Source organism: Lissotriton vulgaris, chromosome 5 (assembly GCF_964263255.1).
Source record: "Lissotriton vulgaris chromosome 5, aLisVul1.2, whole genome shotgun sequence".
NCBI classification, from domain to species: domain Eukaryota; kingdom Metazoa; phylum Chordata; class Amphibia; order Caudata; family Salamandridae; genus Lissotriton; species Lissotriton vulgaris.
In genome coordinates, this window is record NC_141693.1 from 1,824,595,087 (window position 1) to 1,824,616,309 (window position 21,223).

The 21,223-nt window shown below is 42.4% G+C and overlaps 1 protein-coding gene across 1 annotated transcript in view; it reads left to right on the forward strand.

The window, feature by feature from the left end:
* The window catches only part of HOXB13 (homeobox B13), a 48,392-nt gene extending 45,850 nt beyond the window's left edge, over positions 1-2,542 (forward strand). The window contains exon 2 of the mRNA XM_086924249.1: positions 532-2,542. Coding sequence (XP_086780375.1) covers positions 532-785 — 254 coding nt within the window. The 3' untranslated portion in view covers positions 786-2,542. The remainder of the gene's footprint in view (positions 1-531) is intronic.
* The last annotated feature ends 18,681 nt before the right edge of the window (positions 2,543-21,223 follow it).

A 21,223-nucleotide genomic window follows, 5' to 3' on the forward strand; every position in this document is an offset into this window, starting at 1 on the left:
CCTTAAATAAATATTTCGGTTTTCCTTGTTGTCATCTGTCGAGTCCCCCACCCTGCCCCACTGCTCTTACCTGTACGGGCTGCTCCAGGAATATGGTCGGACTGAGAGATGGTGCTTAGTTGGGGTACACCTCAGATGAGGGTCTTGGCTTCCAACGTGTAGGGTATCAGGTTGACTTTATATGTTCTTCGTGCAAGGAATATATATATGTACACAGTATCAAAAGTCTTTATAGTGAGATTGCATTATACATTTCAGCCTTTCAAATATGAGGAAAATATAAGAATACATGCATTGTATCAAGTTTTTTCACAGACTAGAGATTGTGTAAACTCGAATTAGCAAAGAAAATGATATTATGCTATTTGTGAGCAAGCTATTAAAGGGCAATAGAATTATACTTCACCAGACATGAGTATGTAGGGATTTAAATGAGCGTTGTTCTAAGCAGACCTAGGGTATGTAACGTGGGTGGGGCTTGGTCCTGACTTCTCCCAGATAAATTAATTCTTTTCTGTTTGCCTATTTCAGATCATGGCAGCCATCAGCCGGATGGCACTCCCTACCGCCGGGACAGAAAGAAGAGGGTGCCCTACAGCAAAAGCCAGCTGCGAGAGCTGGAGAAGGAGTATGCCACCAACAAGTTCATCACCAAGGACAGGCGCAGGCATATCTCCACTGCCACCAGCCTCTCCGAGAGACAAATCACTATCTGGTTCCAGAACAGGAGAGTGAAGGAGAAGAAGGTTATCTCTAAACCGAAGCCCACCTCCACCACAACATAGTTCCAATTGTGCATTGGAGCTTAACCGCGTGGGATCTCCCAGAAATGTGGATAGTCCTTGAAAGATATTGATGGCTAGTATATCTGAAAATCGTCTAGCCGCTACATTTCTGATCATGGAAGCATGAGGACCCCTGACTTGTGATCCTGGATTCTCCATTTGAATGAATCGTGTCTTCTTGGGCAAACCATTTTATCTACATGTACCTCAGTTCCATTATTTGACAAGTCTTTGGGAGAGCTCAGAAAGAAGGTCGCCTAATTATTAAGAACTATATAAAATGGACATTTATATTAAACAAAATAAGTTTAGATATACATAAACAAGCAGACAGGCTACAATAAGGAATATGCCACAGTTGTGGTTTAAAAGATTTATTGAATTTTTATTATCATGCAGGCTCACCAAAAATGAAAAATCTATTACATACAAGGGCTGTCGGGGAAGCGTTGAAATTATATAATGTATATGTATTGAATGCAAAGTTTTATCAACGCTGTAACTAAGATTATCAAACTGTTATACCGACCTGGGCATATTCCAACCATTTCAGGAAACCAATGCGGATTTTTGAGATGTTAGTGAAGGAAACAAAGTATTTCTCAGTGAAGGAGACACTTTTGACCAGATTAAAAAAGACACAATCAACTAGCCTTATTGGAGAGTTCTTCCCTCCCGAGACAGTGATAGTTTATTTTAGACTGCACCGCGTGTCCTTGTGCACATTTAATATTGTGCAAAAAAAATCAAAGAAGCCTATTTGTATTGCCTAATACACATGCCTTTGTTCTCATGAGAAATACTGCAGAACATGTTCAAAAAATGCAACGTCTTAACTTGTTTTGATTGTTAATGACATAGTTGACAATTGAGCATGCATTTTAAATTCTAATCTTAGTCAAGGAACAATGTTCACGTGTACAATTCGTGTTATTGTTTCCCTGCGCTCCTTGTACAACAAGTGTTCATCAGTTTCTCGGTATGAACACTATGTGTTCACACGTTTATTTACACAGATAGGTAGAAGTGTAAATACAATTTGTACACACAGAATAGAAAAGTAGAAACACACAATTCTTTATAAATTCCGTGTTCCGGATTTCTGTAATGCTGTTTACACACTGCGGAGCTTATTTACTAGGCTCTTGCACCACGTTTGCGTCATTTTTAACATGGGAAATGTGATGCAAAAGTGGTGCAAGGGGCTTGTAAACTTGCCCCTGGGTTTCTAATTTCACTATTTCTGTGTACCCGACGGCCACATCACAAAATCAGAGCAAATGAAGAAACACCATGTTTTTGCTTGTGGAAAACTGAATCAAGCAAATGGTATTTGCATTGGGTGAACAATGGAGCAAACTGAATTCAAAAATGATTTTTACTATTTATGTGAAACTTGAATGTAAGTGCAAGATTATTGTATTCCTTTTTATTACGTAAGTAGCAAAAGTAATATACACACACATGAAATGATTTGAAAGCAATGCATGTCTTGTATGCTGTTTTACAATCCAAGGATATATTTACTAGGAAATGGGGCAGCGTGGTGGTGCGAGCAATTTTGCAGCACTGCGTCATTTCAAAAACATGGGGATGGTCCGTATTCACAAACGTACTGTGCACCTCTGTGTTTACCCTGGCGCCGGCTGTAAAAATAGCTGCCTAGCACCAGCTCAGACACCATTGTGCCATTTTGCAAGGGTGCCTGTGTTGCAGGGATGATTGTCTCCCTTTCTGCACATAAACAATCAATAATGGTGATTTGCTACTTCTATGTGTACTGCATTATGCAGCACGCATAGAAATAGCAAATCACTATTACTTAATGATAGTATTTGTGCAGGCAGGGACACCTTCCTGCACATAAACAATCATTAATGGTGTTTTACTCCTGCTATGTATGCTGCAGAATGCAGCACACATAGAAAGAGCAAACTATGAGGAAAAATAAAAGTATTTCTCCTCATTGCCCCATTCTAAATGCCTGCCTTTCATTGGTGTAAGGTTTTGGTGCGGCCTCAGACTTACAAACTCTTGTAAATCTAGGGCAGCGTCAAAATGCAATGGGTGTTGCATGAAAACACCCACAGTAACACCCATTGTATTCCCCTTTCATGCAAAGTGATGCATGAAAAGGGGCGTATTTACGAGGTGGCGTTAAGCCACTCAAAGTGACTTAGCGCTGCTTTGTAAATATGGAGCATGGCATAGCGCCATTGGAGTGTCAGTAAAAGTGACGCTCCGGTGGCGCAATGTCCTTGTAGATATGCCCTCCCAATGTCTACATCTCCATGGTGCATTGTTCATGTCTACTGAAGCAAACTGTTTGCTCCATTCTTCATTACACAAGCAGCAAAATGGTATAAATTGACATGACCTGTTTCTTTGCACCAGTCAGAGTTTCATGGCCCTAATGTGTTGAAAATGTGTTCACAAGCGTTTTGTATTTACTCTATGTATACCACCTGTGCTTTGTCTAGCTGTGCACAGGTTGTGTCCATATTGTTCGTCCCCTTTGCAAGCTGTACACACTGCATCAGTTTCTTTGCATATCCTAAATTCATGTTTTAATCAATGCTTACACCTATGATCCTTCTATCACTTAGTTGTCCATTCTATTCGCTTTGTGCACACCCTATGTTTATGCACCCTGCTTTCATTCTGTTTTTTCAGGTTAAGCCTACAAGACAACTCAAGCTATCTGGTTACCAAAGATCTTTTGTCAGCTTCCTAAGGAGTTGCAGTGAGATTAATTGCCGCCCTCTGCTTACCATTGGTTGGCTTTATTTTCACTCTTATTTACTTGCTACTTATTAGATGACTTGCCTTGACAATTTAGTGTTTGTCCCTGCCCAGGAACATAACTTCTTTACTTTTCTTTTTCCACTATTCACTTTTAGGGAACTTCTTTTTTCTTTTTGCTTAAGAACTCTATGAAAGTGCATGTGTTTATTATCTTCATCATATGCTCTCTTCCCCCATGCTGCTCTCTTTTGCCCATGTGCTTCTCTCCCCCACACTCTGTTATCCTCTCTTGGCTGTGTGCTTCTTTCAGAGCACGTGCTCTGTTGCTCTCATCTGTGCGCTTCTACAATTGCCCCAGATGTGCTCTCTCCTTTGTGTGCATCTCCCCTACCTTCTTTGTTGATTCCTCCCTCATATGCTTCTATTTGCTTTCTTCCCTCACCCAAACCCTCTCCTCCAATGAACCTCTCTTTCTCCCTCCATTGTCCTATTTTTAGGTGGGCCCAGTAGTCAAATTCTGCGGCCGATCTGCTTTAGAAATAAAAGTGTTTTTGTGCTTTTTCACTGTTATTTTTATTTACAGATCCAACTCGGATCAGTTAATGAAAAAAATGTATGCCCACTTCAGATACATGAGTCTTGACACATTTGCGTGGCTGCAAATGTATGCGACTGCCATGGCTGTCATCCACATTTTCAAATAATGTGTTTGTTCATGCTTAACAAAATGAGCAAAAACCACTGGTAGAGTGAACAGGTCACAGAGGCAAAACCTTTTGGCGTTCCCAATGCTTGTTTATCGATGTTCTTTCTGTGTTCATGCTTTAGGGGTTCTTTTTCATAGTCTGCACACAGTGTGTTAACTCTTTTTAATGCCTGGTCACCCTGTGTTAATAGTTTGCATAGAATTGTTTATAGTCTATGCACATCATGTTCACTTTTCTGTATTTCTGCAATTCTCCCTCCCCCCTCCCTCCCGCGTTTATGCCTTGCATCTATGATTTTCCTTTCACTCATGTTCATTCTTTTTTAATCCTTGTCCACCCTGTGTACCTGCACCCTTTGTTCATGCTGTGTGAAATTATTCTTTTTAGTTGTTGCAGCTTTTGTTTATGCATTGTCTGTTCATTTTTATTATATGTGCACACTCTGGGCCCGATTCACAAAGGTAAACTTGCACTTTGGTGTAAGTTTACTACTTTTCTGTATTCACAAAGGTAAACTTAGATAAAAAGTCTAACTTTACTACATTTTGGTGTTCACAAAGGCAAACTTAGACCAAAAGTCTAACTTTACTAGTATTAACTTGACTTTGTGAATACCGAAAAGTAGTAAAGTTATTCTTTTGGTCTAGGTTTACCTTTATGAATCGGGCCCACAGTGTTCATTCCTTTCTATCTTTATTCAGCCTCTGCTGTTGCTTTGTGTGCTCCTTGTTTACATTCTCTCTACACAATGTACATATAAATTAAGCTTGTGTTCATTCTTTTCAACCAGTGTATACCCTGTGTTGATGCACCTTGTGTTCATCCACCTTTTTCATTCTTTTCAACTCTCTCTCTGCTTTAATGAGCTCTGTGATAGCTGCTTGTGTGGTTTTGCTGGTTCAGTGTCCTGCTTTTTCCAGCCTCAGCTTTCAGTATATGGTTATGACTTACACATTAGTATCCCTAAGGACGGAACAATGAGCAGTTTTGCATTTCCCAATCCTAGTCCCTCCCACAATGTGCACGTCATGATTGTAATAGGCAACATGTTCAGTGCAGCTTTGCCCTATGATGTGTGCAAATGGGCAGTCTTTCAGTCTTTAATCATCATCTCTGTGTACACCTTCTGGTGATATCCATGTGCACTCTTATTTTCATGGGTTTCTAATGTATGTGTACACGCATGATTACACATTCATTATCTCTGTGGTCTCCACAATGTTCAAGCTTTAATTCTGTGAACACTCGAAATGTGTGCCTTTATTATCTGTGCATCTGTGAACACCTTCATCATAGTATAGAAACGTTGCACCGGTACAAAAATTCGTGCCCAGCCATATACACCACGCTTTGTTGTCTGTCACAGGGAATGGTGCAAATAACGTTTGCATGAGTAGGAACTGATTTATGCTAATTGCTATTTCAAATGAAGGATGGGACTATCTTTTAAGCAAAATCAATGTGACTTTTCTAAATGTGCAAGCAAAAATGTTATATATGTTTAGCAATGGTTCCAGAATCTACTTCCATATTTTCGGCCTTGATATAAAGAACTTTATTACAGACTGGAGCAAAATGTGTTCGGCTATCACTTTTTGCAGCCAAATGGTGCCAGATGTTTTTGCCCTTTCGATTGTGTCTGTGTTATGGTCCAAGTTGTGGTCATCCTGTTATTTTAATCATGGCATACGCTCCATGTACATTGTTTAGTCTGGGTGTGTATGTTTTCACACTATGTGTACATCTTGTGTATCTTGTTTACAACATCCTTGTATGCTTTTGCTTTCTCTGCAGACCTGTCTCACATTATTGACACATTTTCAGTGGCACTTTTACAACATTTTGTAGATTGAGTAACATGGAATGGACTACACAGTGTTTGCACAATGACAACCAATGCACAGATTCTACATTCTTTCCTCTATGTTTACATTATAAGAAGGGGAGGCAATGCATTTTCTGGTCTTTTGGACTGTGTTTGGGGCAACATACTTTTGTTCCATTTTCATATAACAGGAGTATCCAAAATGGTGCAAAAGTAGTGTGCCTTCTATTTTTTAAGGATTGTTCACTGACTAGAATAATGGCAAAAAGTGTGATATACATGATTAGCAGTGGTCTATTCTTTTACTTACCTCCTGCTGTAAAATCCCCACTGTAATATGGAATGGATAAAATGTGCTTCCTCCTTTCCATACTACCAAATAAACAAAACAGTGCATATTGGTTTTGCCTCGCTATGTGAACCAGTACAAAGTTTCTTGAATACAGAATTCACACGTTCACTTGCTGTACACGACGTGTTCGAATTTTACTAATTCGTTTGCTATTTTTGTTCACTCTTTAAATCTCTGGGTATCTCTAACTTTCCTAGAAGCAACACATTTACCAGATTCTGCGCCGTATGAGAACTCTGTAATAAAGTTTCTGGCAATACAAGACCATCTACAAATGATAAAACCGTTTCCCCCATGTAGAGTACAAATTGAATTTGGAACTTGGAGTCATTCCATAATGTTTCTTTATCTGTTAAATGAACGATTGGGAAATGTATTCTTGGAGAAGAGATTATGGGTGGTGAGAAGGGAAGGGAGGTGGAGAGAGGAGAGGATTATGCTATAGGTACTACCTCAGTATATACATTGTGAGGATGGTGCAGTGCCACTGTGACATCCTGACCAAAAATAACTTTACGGTTTAAATCTAGAAAACAAATTGATGCAGATATGAAACTTGTATTCGCTTACTTGAGACAAATGTGTCACTGAGTAATGCTGCATTTATATTCATGCTTACAGCGTAGCCTCCTACACAACACGTTGTAGAGGAAACTAGCATTTTAATAAGTCTTGTGGAAGAGTCAGTCATTCCATGAAAATGTTATCTTGCTCAGCTACCTCTCTTACTTGATGTTGTTCTTTAGTATCCTCTTTTGGACGTTGTTGTAACTTTATTTGAAGGATTAGAGTTATATGTATCATATAACTCAGTTTATATTTATACGTGTTCATGCATTTTCATAAAGGTGCAAAGTACACTGATCATGACTGCAAAATGGGGGAGACAAGGCTACGGTTTCACTATATTACCTCCTACAATCATAAAGCTGGTGAGTTGTGGGTTCAGCCATGACTTCTTCCCACGTGAGGTAATGGGATTAGCCATGGGTGGGATGAAACATCAGAAGTCCTCTGAAGATCATAAATGTGTGTGAGATTAATAGATCGTCATGCCACCATTTTTGAGGACCACGTTCTGTCTTTGCTCTTGTACTGTGGTGCAAGGATTTCATACCTCCAACTCAATCCAAGAGTGTGAAGATTGTAAGTAGATTCTGATTGTGTATCATCGCTTAGAAATTATGCAATTGACAGACTGCTCATCATACAAATAGCAGTCAAACGAATCATCCAAAACATTTCTGCTTTTCTGGTCTAATCCACAATAGCTAAAAAATTGGTCTACTCTATCACTTGAATTCTCTGTGACACTGATAGTAGGAATTCGGTGCCTATGTGCCTATGGCCTCTGCTGTTAAATAATATCATCCTAGGTGATCTGGTGGGCTCAATGAGGAGCAGTGTTTGATGGGTACGGAGAGGGCTTGATGCCCCATATGAATTCACACATAGGCAGGAAGGGACATGGATAGATACAGGATATCTCTGGTTTTCAAATATAGGAAACCAAGAGCCCAGCCACAGAAAGGTTTACCATGGTGCAGGCAGCGTTGGGACATAATGGAACATGACTAGCTATAAACTAGTTACCTTATACAAATGAGGTTTGCTTATCTGCCTGCTCTCTTTCTCTCTCTCAATAATGTTACTAATCACCCACAAATAGATAATAATTATTCTAAAACTAATGTGATACTCTCTGTCTGCCATACTAGCCCTCCCTCTCTCTTACACGACTGACTACTCACCTTTCATCACATTATACACACTTCAACAGACATGGAAGGATAAGAACCGGGCCTTGGAAGTCACAGGCAATATGCTATAGGGAAACATGGCCACCAGTGACACGGGGGCAGGCAGAGTACCCCCGAACCAATAGAGGATTTGAGTAGCTATCTGACCAAGAGGGGCTTTATTGGGTATAAGTAATGTTGTTACATCAATCACTAGGGTGGACCAGCATAAGAGGGTGGCTACAGCTCCGCTAGGGACCCTGAATAAAAGGGCTAAGCCCGCCACTGTACTAGTTGATAAAAGTAGGAAGGCCACTGTGGCACCAGCTAGTAAGAAGGAATTACCAGTCTGCAGGGGTAGTTATATAGACCTTCCTCCTGATTGTGCACCCTTTACGGTGGTTCTTACTAATGTGCCACCCCTAGCCCCCAACCCTTTATCATCTTACAGTGAAACCCATGATTCCTTGAAAAATAAAACTGTTTCCTGGTTACATAAGCAGTGTGGGTTTCCTCTAAATTACTTCGACCAAATACTTAGTACCAGGAGAGTTAACTGGATCGGCAACTCTAAGAAAGTGTACAGGGGTGATTGTATAATTGTCAACTTCAAACACCCACAACACGTGGCAACTGTTTTACTTAGAGCTGCCTCACTAAACCCTAATGCAGACAAAGTACATGTTCATCCTTTGGGGTACTTCTATGACCACCTGAATAAAGTACTGCAGGTTGCTACCAGGGGTAGACCCATTTTCCCTATCCTTAAACCGACCTTTGAGGTTCCAACTTTTAATAGCTTTCAAGCTTTAAGTTCTTTGGACATGAATGATTGACAGCCAAAGGTTCGGGGGCATAGTTTAGCTAAGGGGGGGGAAGTTTAATAACGAATCCTGTTGGGGTGCAACTGAAACCAGGGTAAACACGAATGTGGTTCTGATCACTACTATCAACAGTAATCAAGAATTAGTGCCCATCCCTAGCCTGGATGTGTCAGTTAGGACAGATTCAGGGACCAGTCTAAAAGCCTCCAAATTGGTGACATTCGATTCGACCTATAACTGTTTTACGCCCAATAGAGTTGGTATAGTTGAAGGCAGTCCGGATCTGAATGGGGACAAGGCGTCTGATACTTGGACCAGTTCGTCTAATAGCAGTGTCAAGAGGGGGGCTTCTATGGTGAGCTGGAATGTTTCAGGGTGGGCTTCTAAGGAAAAGAACCCGGGTTGGGCGGATTTAGTTAGGTCCTATGACATTCTTTGTCTACAGGAAACGTGGTGTACCAGTAGTCTTAGTGTCGATGGTTTTGTGTGTTACTGCTTAGAAGCAACAGAATCAAGGCATGGTAGAGCGAAGGGTGGCTTGCTTTTTCTATTGTCTGTCGACTTACCACTTACAGTTGTTAAATATATCACGTAGGAACGCACTCACAAATTTTGTGGGTCAAGGAAAAGGGTGGCTGTGAGGTGGTGATTATAAATTTTTATAATAATGTTTTTAATAGCTCCCGTCATTTAGTTATAGACGAATTAGAAAGGGCACTCGTGAAGCTGGTTTATGAAGCAAAATGTTCTTTTAACTTTATTTTGTTAGGTGATTTTAATCTTTCAATTTGTCCTTTGTCACTTTCTAGGGCATGTGGAATGTTAGATGATAGTGACAATTGTATAGCACATTTTCCACATAATGCCTATGGTGACGCTATTAATAATCTCATGGCAACCTATGATTTAGAGCTACTAGAACAAGGGAAGGATGAGGATGGCCATATCATACCCACATTTACTGGAAGGAATTTTAACTCCCTCATTGATCATGTTATGGTGTCCTCCTGTATTGTGCCAAGTACTTCGATTTGTGTTATGCAGGATTTGTCACTTAGTGATCACAATCGAATTGTACTGCTAACTGACCTATGTATGCACAGCAGACAACCGGCGACTAAACATTTGTGTGACATTGAGCCACATAGGCGAAATGGGACACGGATAAGATGGAAAGGGGAAACATCAGCAACTGTTATGAGTATGATCGTCTCTAAATCCATGGCTGAAATTGAAGGGATCCTGAGTGTGGGTAGTCCTCCTCTTGATACTATGGTCTACTTTAACAAAATCAGTAAAATTATTGAGGAAGTCTTCACTAGTAATAGATCTGCTAAGCCCCCTAAAGGAAAGGGTTGGTTCGATCATACATGTACCTCCACTTTAAGCCGCCTGAAAGTGGCCCTGGGAGCAAAACCCCGGGATAAAACTTTGATTTTCCGCTTGAGGTCTGATTATAAATTGGCTTTGTGTAGAAGGAAGAAGGCGCTGCAACAAGAAGCATGGGACAATCTAACACAGGCTGCAGAAACTTCAAATAGCTGCCTATTTTGGGCAACCGTTAATTCCCCTTTTCTCTGTGACAATAAAGTTCCCCATCTTGTTTCTAATGTCAGTAGTGAGGCCTGGATTTCACATTTCTCAGCCATCTTTCAAGGTGCTGATTCTACAAGTTATAGTTTAAGTACCTGGCCTATAGTTCCCTTAGATATCACTTTGGATGAGGTGGAACACAGCATAAAACTGAGTAAGGGTGGTAAGGCACAGGGCCCAGATGGTGTACCCATGGACGTTTATAAAACAGTTCCGCAGTTATGGGGACCCATACTAACCCTGGCGTTGAATGCAGCCGTCACTACCCGGATCCCACCGACCTGGGGCGACTCTATCATCGTCCCAATTTACAAGAAAGGGGACAAGGCTGCAGCTAGTAACTACCGCCCGATCAGCTTGTTAGACTTCTCAATAAAAATCATGAGCCGAGTGCTGATGTATAGGCTAGAGGAGTGGGCAGCTGAAAAGGGAATTCTGTTGGATTCTTAATACGGTTTCAGAAGGGGACGTGGTACACTTGATCAATGCCTGAACTTAGAATTAATTATCGGAAAGTATACCAGGGCTAAGCCTGGTACCTTATATCTTTGCTTTGCCGATCTGAGTAGTGCATTTGACCTGGTGGACCACTCAATTTTTTGGCCAGTCCTGTTGGAACTTGGAGCACCCAAGGCTATCATTTTCTTCCTAGCTAGATTATATGATAAAATGCAAACTTGTGTGCGCTTTGGGGTTGGGGGGAGTGTACCCCTAACTTCGATGTTAAACGTGGTATAAGACAGGGCTGTGTCTTAGCCCCTTTTCTGTTTACTTTATTTATAAACGCAGTTGATCAGGCCCTGAAAACAGTGCAGGCAGATGCCCCCAAGTTCGGTGGTACAAGTGTCCCAGTTCTGCTATATGCAGACGACGCTGTGCTCCTGTCAAGGACCTCGATAGGCCTGCAGCTGTTGATGAACCAGTTTTCTGATTTTATTAGTAAGAGGAGGCTGGTCATAAATAAAAGTAAAACCCATACAATGGTATGTGGTGATAGAAACAGGAAAAACAATGTATTTTTTATTGATGGGGTGAAAGTTCAGGATGTGGATACATTTTGCTATTTGGGCGTCATCTTCTCCCATAATGGTAGTTGGTCCCATGATTTACAGAATGTAAGGTCTAAAATGAAGAAAAGTTCCTATGGCATTTTTAAATTTGCAACTAAGATTGGTGATAGAAGAATTAATGATATGATACAAATATATAAAGCGAAAAGTGTTTCAATTGCTTTATATGGGGCAGGGTTATGGGGTCATTCAAATGTCGATTGCCTGCAAAGGGAAGAAAACTGCTTTTTGAAAAAATTGCTCTGTGTCCCCATCTCTGCCTCCACTGATCTTACCCATAGGGAGGTCGGAGTTACTTACTTAAGCGACCTGATTATGTTAAGACCATTATTGCTATGGAGGGCCATTTGGACTACAGATGAGGGAGCTTTTAACCGGTCTATTATTGTGGACTGCCTGAAACTGGACTACTTTTTAAAGATATCATGGCTCGGTTATATTGTGGACAGCTTTCAAAAGATATTTGGACTAAACATTGTTGCAGACCCCAGCTCTGTGGGAAACTACTCCAAGTCGGACTTAAAAAACATTTTCTTGGCACACCGAGCCCAAAAACGCGATGCCCTAAGTGGGCGCCTCACTTCGGTTACCTAGTACAATAAATATGTGCAAAGTGGTGGCTTTCAAACGTATCTGAGTGTGGTAACCAAACCAGCCCATAGGTTTGTTCTGACGAGGCTTAGGCTGGGGATAGCCCATGGGTTGGTGGCTTTTCCACAATTAAAGAGACAGCCGGCTGGACCATGCCCATGTGATGGCCACTCGAAGCAGAGTACCCTGCACTTTTTGCTAATTTGCACATTATTCATGAATTTGAGGATTGTCTATTTAAAAGCACTTTTCCAAAAATATGCTATTTTTAATGTGGAGGATGCCATGAATATGATCTATGAATTGAACTCGCCGGACAAATGTTTTTTTTATTGCAACGTTTTTATGTAAGTCTATTCAACTCAGGAAGAGTATAATTTTTTTAATTCCTTATGTGTTTTTTAACTTATGTGCTTCTCTACTGTTAACATTTTGCTTGCTTGCTTTTATGGTCATTACTTTTGAATGCACCAAATAAAGCTTCATGAAATGAGTAGCTATCTGACCAAGACACTATACATATTACTCATTTAAAAAGAAGACTGGGCCACTCTGCTAATATTCCAGCTCTAAATGCAGCTGAAGAACAATTATGCAAGGTATATTATCAACGCATACCACTCGTCCATCACAGTCACCAACCAACACATAAAGGCAGAGGCAGCCTGTACAAGCAACGGGCTACGCTTTCACAACTGGCATCAGAAGACCTGCTTCCCCACTTTGATACTACCTATGACGACAAACCAAACATTAAATCCACATAGGTTGGGTCAGCAGGTCACAAGTACCCCCCTACTACTGACCTCATACCAAAGATGTGCTAGTAGTGTAATTTAAGGGTCAGTAAAGTTTAGCCAATTGTTTGATGATGGCATGAGAGATAGTAGCTCAATCAATCAGAGCTCTTATCGAGCACGGCTAGTCACCCTTTAGGGTCTCAAGGCGCTTATGTGTTTGATCAGGATAGCATTAGTGAAGACACCAGGGGACATATCCAAATTGGTTTATTCTTCAAGGTTAGATGATGGTCCAGAATACCCTGCATTTGTACTTTTCTCTGATAAACGATGTTATGGTCAATAACGCTTGGGTCAATTACTTATTACGGTGGGGAAATCCTAAATAAACTAACCCTGATTAATAACAGGTAATGCAATTCTTAGCAATGAATAGTGTTCATTGTTGATCTTACAACACTCTTCACAAGCCAGCGTTACTTGTTTTTTTTTTTTAAAGGGAGGGGGGTGGTTTTGGTCCACCCAGTAGTTGTAATTTGTTGCTGGAACTGCTTTATCTATGTTAAGTCGTCCCCCATATTTTTTAATTTACAGCTCTGAGATGGGCGTTTGCCATCTTGGAATGTTAAATTAAAAGTTAGAAAAGGGTGCAGCACATGTGCAGGTGTTTGTGACTGCATTGCAGTGGCTCTTCATAAATTTGTGCGAAATTTCTGCAATTTGAGTAAGTGAATTTCTATAAAAATGGCAAAAAATTATGCAAAATGCAAAACTGGCATCTATCTCTATAATTTAGCACAAAGTGCATTCTTTCATCCATTTTGGACTCAAGAATGTATCTTGCACAACAAAATAGTGCAAAACAAACTCCAGATCTGTAAACAACAGCAGCTCATGTTCTAGTTGTTGGTGTTGTTCCTGTGCCCTCGCACTAAAATGTTGCCGCAACATAATTATGCCACTTGGCTTAGTGACATATTATCAGGAATTTAGCATTAAAAGTGTGATCCAAAATTCATAAAATTACACACGATTATGTCAGCGTGACAGACCTTTTGCTTGGCACCAATTATTTCAGTTTTGCCTATGCTGTTTCACGTCAGTAAATACGCTTTTTTCTTTTTTTTACTAATGTGGAACAGCATCAACAAAAAACACTGTCAATGTCAAAAAATTAGGTAACACGATTTCGCCTGAAAAAAGTAAGCAAGTCCAACGTGAATGCATTGGCTTGGCCTATGCTTGTTGCTTCTGCATATACTTCCTATCATCTGCTCCACTTCACACCACAGAGACACATACACACACACTCCCCCATCTATAAACAATTGTTCATTAGCAATGTCAGTCAATCACCAGCAGTGATCGAAGTGCATGGGAACTGTGATCCTATGTCCAATAGGGGCAGGGGCAGTGAGCGTGGGGGGGGGGGGGAATTAAAGGTGTGGCTAAAAAGAACAAAATATCCTGTAACTATTTTGTTGGTCTTTCACCTTAAAGTGCCTGCATATATAATTACTCACCTTAAATGAAAAATAAATGCAAGTTAAACTAATTGATGCAAGATGCACTATTTTATGTTGTGAAACCTCTAATGCGATCACTGCAGTTATTTGTGTGCATAACCAGAGCCACAGTACTGAATTCTGGTTGTGCAGTAGGGAATAGTGACGTGTTTTTAGTGCTACGAGGTCCTAGTCTATGACAAAAAGCACCTTGAATATGTACATCATTATTGTAAACTTGCATTATGCACAGTATAAGATAGACTCCCACACAGTGCATAAAAAGATGTAGGTTTAAGATGCAAAAGTGCTTCCAAAATATAGATATGAGTAATATGCAGTCTGTACCTAGTGCAAACATTTTTAGAACTGTCCATTAAAAGCACTCGCTCCACATCTCATCAGGTCACAGTACCTCTCAAAAAGAATACTCCTCAAGTGACTCCATCAATTAAAGCCAATCCTGGTAGCCTTTACATTTGTAGATTAACCAAATGTGCACATTTTCTTTTTTTTTAAGCCACAGACACCCTGTCATTTGCCAGTCCCTCCCTTTCACAGCACAGGAAACACTCTCCCCTTTCACTTCAGCTGAAGCATCTCAAATGCAAGAATTAACTTCCCTGGGACGTTGCCTTTTAACATAAATTAGGGGAACTATTTTTGTGAAAATAAAAAAGTATGGGCACATCGTGCCCCTCGGAACCGCTCCCTCTTCCAACTCTGAATACCAGGCCATTCATCAGAGTGGGGCAACAATTTTTGCATCGACTGTGGGACACAGAATGACTTAATTGTTGCCACTCAGCAACACAGAAAACACATGACTATGACACTGCAACTTTTTACACACAATATCCTGCGTGTTAACTAAATGCCTTTCTGATAGGGGCAGATAACTTATTCCGCACTGGAACCCAAAAAACCTGCCTCCGTCTGCCTTTATATGAACTGCTCTGAAAACCATGACACAATGCCAGAATGACAGTACAGAGCATCAGGTGAAGTAAGGGTGGAGGCTGCTTTTGTTATCAGGGGGGGGCTGGTTTTGTAGCAGTGCAGCAGATTTAAAAGCACAGCAGAGTTCTCTGTATATTCAACAGTTTTAAGACAACAATAAAAGTGCCAAGATAACTCTGGTGATTAATATACCTGCATGAGAGCGATTGGAGTTTTGTCTAGAGGCAGTTTTGACTCATCTAAGGTAGGCAAGAGAGTTAATATGCCTGCTGCAAAGAGCATGTACTATGCAGATGTTATGTGCATAGCTCCATAAGGTACTGCTTTTGTCACAGAGATCACTGTGCAGTTCATAAATTACAATCATAATCTAGGTTAGAAAGTTATGTTTTTTGTTCCAGTCTTTCATTATACTAATTTTGGTAAAAAGGGTTTGTTTGGCTAGAAATACATTCTTATTAGTGAAGGCGACCCTAACCATTGTGCTACATTCTAAATCCTGAGTTAGTGCTTCTCCAGACCAAGCACACTTACAAAATGCCTACCAGTATGGATGGATGAATGAATGAAATAAAATGAAAAGACTATTTATATAGCGCAGTAGCTTACCCTCAGGCGTCCTAGCGCTCAGACGTCACACTTGGTTAATAGCAATCAGAGGTAGTCAGATTTATAAAACAGCCAGGTTTTCAACAGTTTGCGAAAAACTAGCAATTTGGGTTCCGATCTGAGTTGGAGGGGGAGGGAATTCCACAGCCCAGCCGCATTTTAAGAAAAGGAGCGACCTCCACGCCTGGACCTCCTTATCTTGGGTATGCGGGCCAAAAAAGCTGTGCTTGACCTAAGCAGTCTGGTTGGGTTGTAAGTGGTTATCAAGGGTTGGTTGATGGTAGCACCTGTCCCCCAAAAGGTTCGGTGCGTAATACACATTGCTTTAAACTGGATCCTTTCCCTGACTGGGAGCCAGTGTAGGTCCCTGAGCCAGTGTAGGTCCCCCAAGGGATTTGAAGGAGGGTTCTTGCAGCACAGTTTTGAATTATTTGCAGTTTGTTTAGAGTGGTCTGGGGTGCACCCAGATACAGAGCGTTTCCAAAGTCCAGGCGGTACAGAATTAGCCCCTGGACCATAGTCCTTCTTGCGTGGAAAGGTAGAAGGGGGTGGATTTTATGCAAGAGCCTTATTAGGCCGAAGCAGGTGGCAGAAAGCTTGGCCACCTGGCAGTTGAAGTTTAAGAGCTTATCAAGCCATATTCCTAGGCTTTTGATTTTATCCTTCGGTACGGGGGGAGCTCCTAGACAAGGGGGCCATAGTGAGTCGATGATGTTATTCGTGGGGGTACCTAGGAGCATCAGCTCTGTTTTTTCCCAGTTCAGTTTAAGGCAGGAGGAGGTAATCCAACTATGGACTGCTTCCAGGCATTCCTTGAGTTGGTTATGTTCCTTGTGGGGGGTTGAGAGCCACCACTAGCTGAGTATTGTCTGCGTAAGTGATGATTTTTACGCCAAAAGGACAGACGATCTCAGCTAGGGGGCTCATATAAATATTAAACAGCGTAGGGCTCAGGGAAGAGCCCTGCGATACACCACAGTCAAGGGGTTTGCTGGATGAAGTGTTGTTGCCCTCAAAAACCCGAAAGGAGCGGTTAGACAGGAAGGATGTGAGCCAGGTTAGTGACAAGCCCGTGATTCCCCTGCTGCTCAGTCTGTGCACTAAGATGTTGTGATTCACTGTGTCGAAGGCGGCACTTAGGTCAAGGAGGATAATGGCGGCAGAGCCTCCATTATCCAAGATCTTCCTAGCTTCCTCCGTTACGGCCACTAGGGCAGTCTCGGTCCCAGGAAGGGGGCGGAAGCCGGTCTGAGTGGGGTCTAGAATGTTATTAGTCTCCAAGTAATTCGTTACCACAATGTTTATGTGTTTTTCCAGGATTTTGTTCATCCATGGCAGCAGGGAAATTGGTCGATAATTGGCTGGGTTGTCCAGATTCGGCTTTTTTAAAAGAGCCTTTACCATGGCTTGCTTCCATGGAAGAGGAACAGCGCCCGAGACAAGGGAATTATTCAATAATTCCAAGATGGTGGATAGAATATGGGTATCAACTAAAAGTAAGACACGAGGGGGTGCTGGATTGTTGGGGGAACCAGATTTCACCTGGTGCATAATAAGCTCTAAGGTTTTTGCATCTAAAGAGGGGAAGTGGTCGAGAGTGGCGTGGGGTTGAGGCTCGGATTGTGGCGGGATTTTAATATCGTTCAGAGGCTGGTGAAAAGATGTGTAGATTTTTCCTATTTTTTGGTCAAAAAAATCAGCCAGGTTGTCACAGTGGGTTTGGGCATCTGGGACGTCCTGCTGTTTTTCTGGTAGATGTTATAGCGTTTTAGCAATACGGTATATTTCTTTTGGCTTGCACGCGGCATCAGCGATTTTATCCTCAAAAAAGGAGTTTAATACTGGTTTTGTAAGCTTTAATTGCTACTCTGTATTCAGTTTTTCTGGAAGGGGAGTAGTTGAGGCGCCATTTTCTTTCTAATTTTTTGCAGGCGAGTTTCTGGTCTCTGAGTTCAGAGGAGTACCAGGGCGCTGTCTTGTTGCTACTTTTAGGTATGATGGGTTTGATAGGGAGCACAAGGTAGAGTGACGTAGAAATCCAGTTGTCGAATCTCTCATTGGCCAGAAGGGGGTCAGAGGAGCTAGGAGGTCTAGTGGATTCGAGGCCTGTCTTCCACTCAGCTAAGGGGAGTTTTGACCAGTTGCGCCCTCTATGAGCTTCTGGAAGCGTGAGGGGGTGGCATTCGGAGGTGCACCAGGATATTGGAATAAGAAGGTGGTCGGTCCATGGTAAGGGAAGAGGAGTTTCGGTATGCAAGTCTGGACAGTTGGAGAATATAGGGTTGAGAAGATGGCCCTTATTATGAGTGGGGTCGAACACTCGTTGTTTTACCTGCAGAGCTGCGAGATTACTGGTCATTTCTTGGGCGATAACATCTGTAGGGTCATCAAAATGAATATTGAGATCCCCTAAGAGGGTAAAGTTAGATGGGCTGAAGGCCTGATTTGTAATAATTGATGGAAGGGCACTGGGGTACTGTCATAGCGGACCCGGTGGGCAGTAGATGAGAATCCCCGAGAAGGTGATGGTATGTGAGAGCTCAAAGGTGAAAGCAAGGCTCTCACAATCCGGAATTAAGACAGGGGATCTCCGGCATTTAATTCCGGTTTTATAGATGACTGCTAGTCCCCCTCCCCTTCCCCCTTTGCGGTCGCTACGGTGGATTTGGAAACCCTCGGGAAGAGTTTGAACGAGGTCAGGTTCCGACTGATCATGCAGCCATGTCTCAGTTAAGAATAGAACATCGGGTGTAAGCTCTTCCAACAACATTGAGATTTCTATGAAGTGTTTAGGAAGAGACCTACAGTTCAGCAGATACATATCATGCTGGACTGCCTTGGGTAGGATTGTGAGGCAGAGGCTAAAGCCACATTTGGGGCAGCTGGTGGAGTCTTAAGCTGCTAAGTCCCAAGAGCTATGGCAGAAGGTAAGGGGGGGTTCTTCTTAATTGGCGAAAATACCTTGGGCTATATGTCCTCATGGTTGTGGCCCCTGGCCCCGGACGGGCGCAGACGGGCTTGCCTTTGGTGCGCCGCTGGCGCGCCCGCTGCTTGCGTCTGCTACGCGCAGAAAAAGGCATATGTCTTTTGAAGGTGGTGCTGGAGGCGGTGCCCGTGAGGTCAGCCAATAGCGCTGCGCCCTCCTCCCCTCTAACCCGGAGATCTAATCACTATTCCGCGCCTCCCTCCACAACAATCGGGAAGAATCCCGTGGTGGACCGGGGAGGTGCGGGTAGCCGAGCGTCCGAGGGTGCAGGAGTGCAGGTGAGGGCTATCAGGCTTGTGAGTTTAAAATGCTGCAACAGGTAGTACAATTTTAACAAACAAACAAGATTTTAAAAAGCTTCTGAGTAGCGGAGACTGCTGTGCTCCAGTGCGCGTCAACTGCGCGAGTGAGAAGCCTCTGGTTTTAAGGGCAGTGCCCGTGAGGTCAGCCAATAGCGCTGCGCTCTCCTCCCCTCTAACCCGGAGATCTAATCACTTTTCCATGCCTCCCTCCACAACAATCGGGAAGAATCCCGTGGTGGACCGGGGAGGTGCAGGTAGCCGAGCGTCCGAGGGTGCAGGAGTGCAGGTAAGGGCTATCAGGCTTGTGAGTTTAAAATGCTGCAACAGGTAGTACAATTTTAACAAACAAACACGATGGCATGATGGCAGCGAATCCAACACCTTGTAGTCCCCTTTGTCTTGTGTAACATTTTCTATACACTGATTTACACACATATGATTCATTGACTCTGTATATGTGTGATGTAAAATGCTCCGACTCCCTACACTGGTATGAGAGGTGCTATAAACCAAATGAAATACATGTGAGAGAGGGGCTATGGAGAGATGAAGGGCACTGTCGGAGGGTGATAGTGAGGGAGTGAGTCATTGAAGAGCCCCAATAAAGATTGCCATACCCTGCTGCACTGAAGGCATCATTTTCTATGCTTTAAAAATGAATACAGTTGAATATATAGTAAAAACAAATGTGTTAAAGAATGCACCATTTTTGCCATTTATCTGAATTTTTTGGTGGGGAGGGGGGGAACCCACAACCCACCCTCAACCCCAGAGCTCTTGCTATGCACCGCATGGGGACTGGTCTGACAGAATTTGCCAGAGCTGCTTTGGTCTCCCAGTCCGGCCCATCCGTGACATGAACTGAATGTAATGAAATTTGCTGTGACAGATGTTGAAACCCTGGGATGCCTGGTCACCGCTGCGGTGGCCTCAGCTGAACGGAAGAGCCTTCAGAAAGGTGATGGACGTGGCTCAGCCAGAAACGAAGATCTGGCGCTGGCTAATGCTTGAGAATTTGGCAAGCTCCAAGCGCTGCAATGAGCTGAAGAACTGTCATACCATGCCTCTCTCCCACCCCTCACTCTTCATGCTTCCGACCCTCCCTGTATCTGCCCCCTCCGTCCACCTGTCCGCCACAGGGCTAGACTGCACAAAATCACTATAAAAGTAAATGTAATCAGAGCAAATGGAGTAGAATATAACAGAGGGAGGGTTGGGCCTTTTCACCCAAAAAAAGTAAGCAGCTCTGACCTGACTTTCCATGTCCCACATTAGCATCCCTTTTCTCTCTCAAGCGACACATTCCACTCCCATGTGTTATCAGGGTTGTAGCTTTGGGGAGGTGTTTGCGGTTATACCCCCCTAATGTATTTTCTGATGAATAGTTGGGTACAGGTGCTCTCTGTCGGGTACGTCAGGTGTCTGTCAGAATTCACCAGGGATTTTTGCATGCACATACTGACAAAAACACACACAGTCTCATCTCTGTTTGAAAGTCCTAAAAATATTGATTATTTTACAAAATATTGTATTTCTCTCACTTGGTACTCATAACAATCTGCATTTCTCTCCTGTTCCGTTTTCCCTTAAGCCTCTCTTGTGCGCCCTGCTTGTCGTACAATGTATTTTAACCAGGGCACAAGTCCTAAAATAAGAAGTGGGGGGACTAACCTAGTTAATCAGTATGCAAGTGACATCACTGCGTGTGACAACACTGCGCGTGATATCACAGTGACATCATAAGAAGTGACATCAGATCTTAAGCCCTCACATATATGTTTAACATGTCTATCATGGGTACATTGGAACACATTTCGAGTGTACAGGGAAACCATCCTGATTTGGGCAGAAGATTCACACTTTTCTAAGCTACTCATAAAACAATGTTGC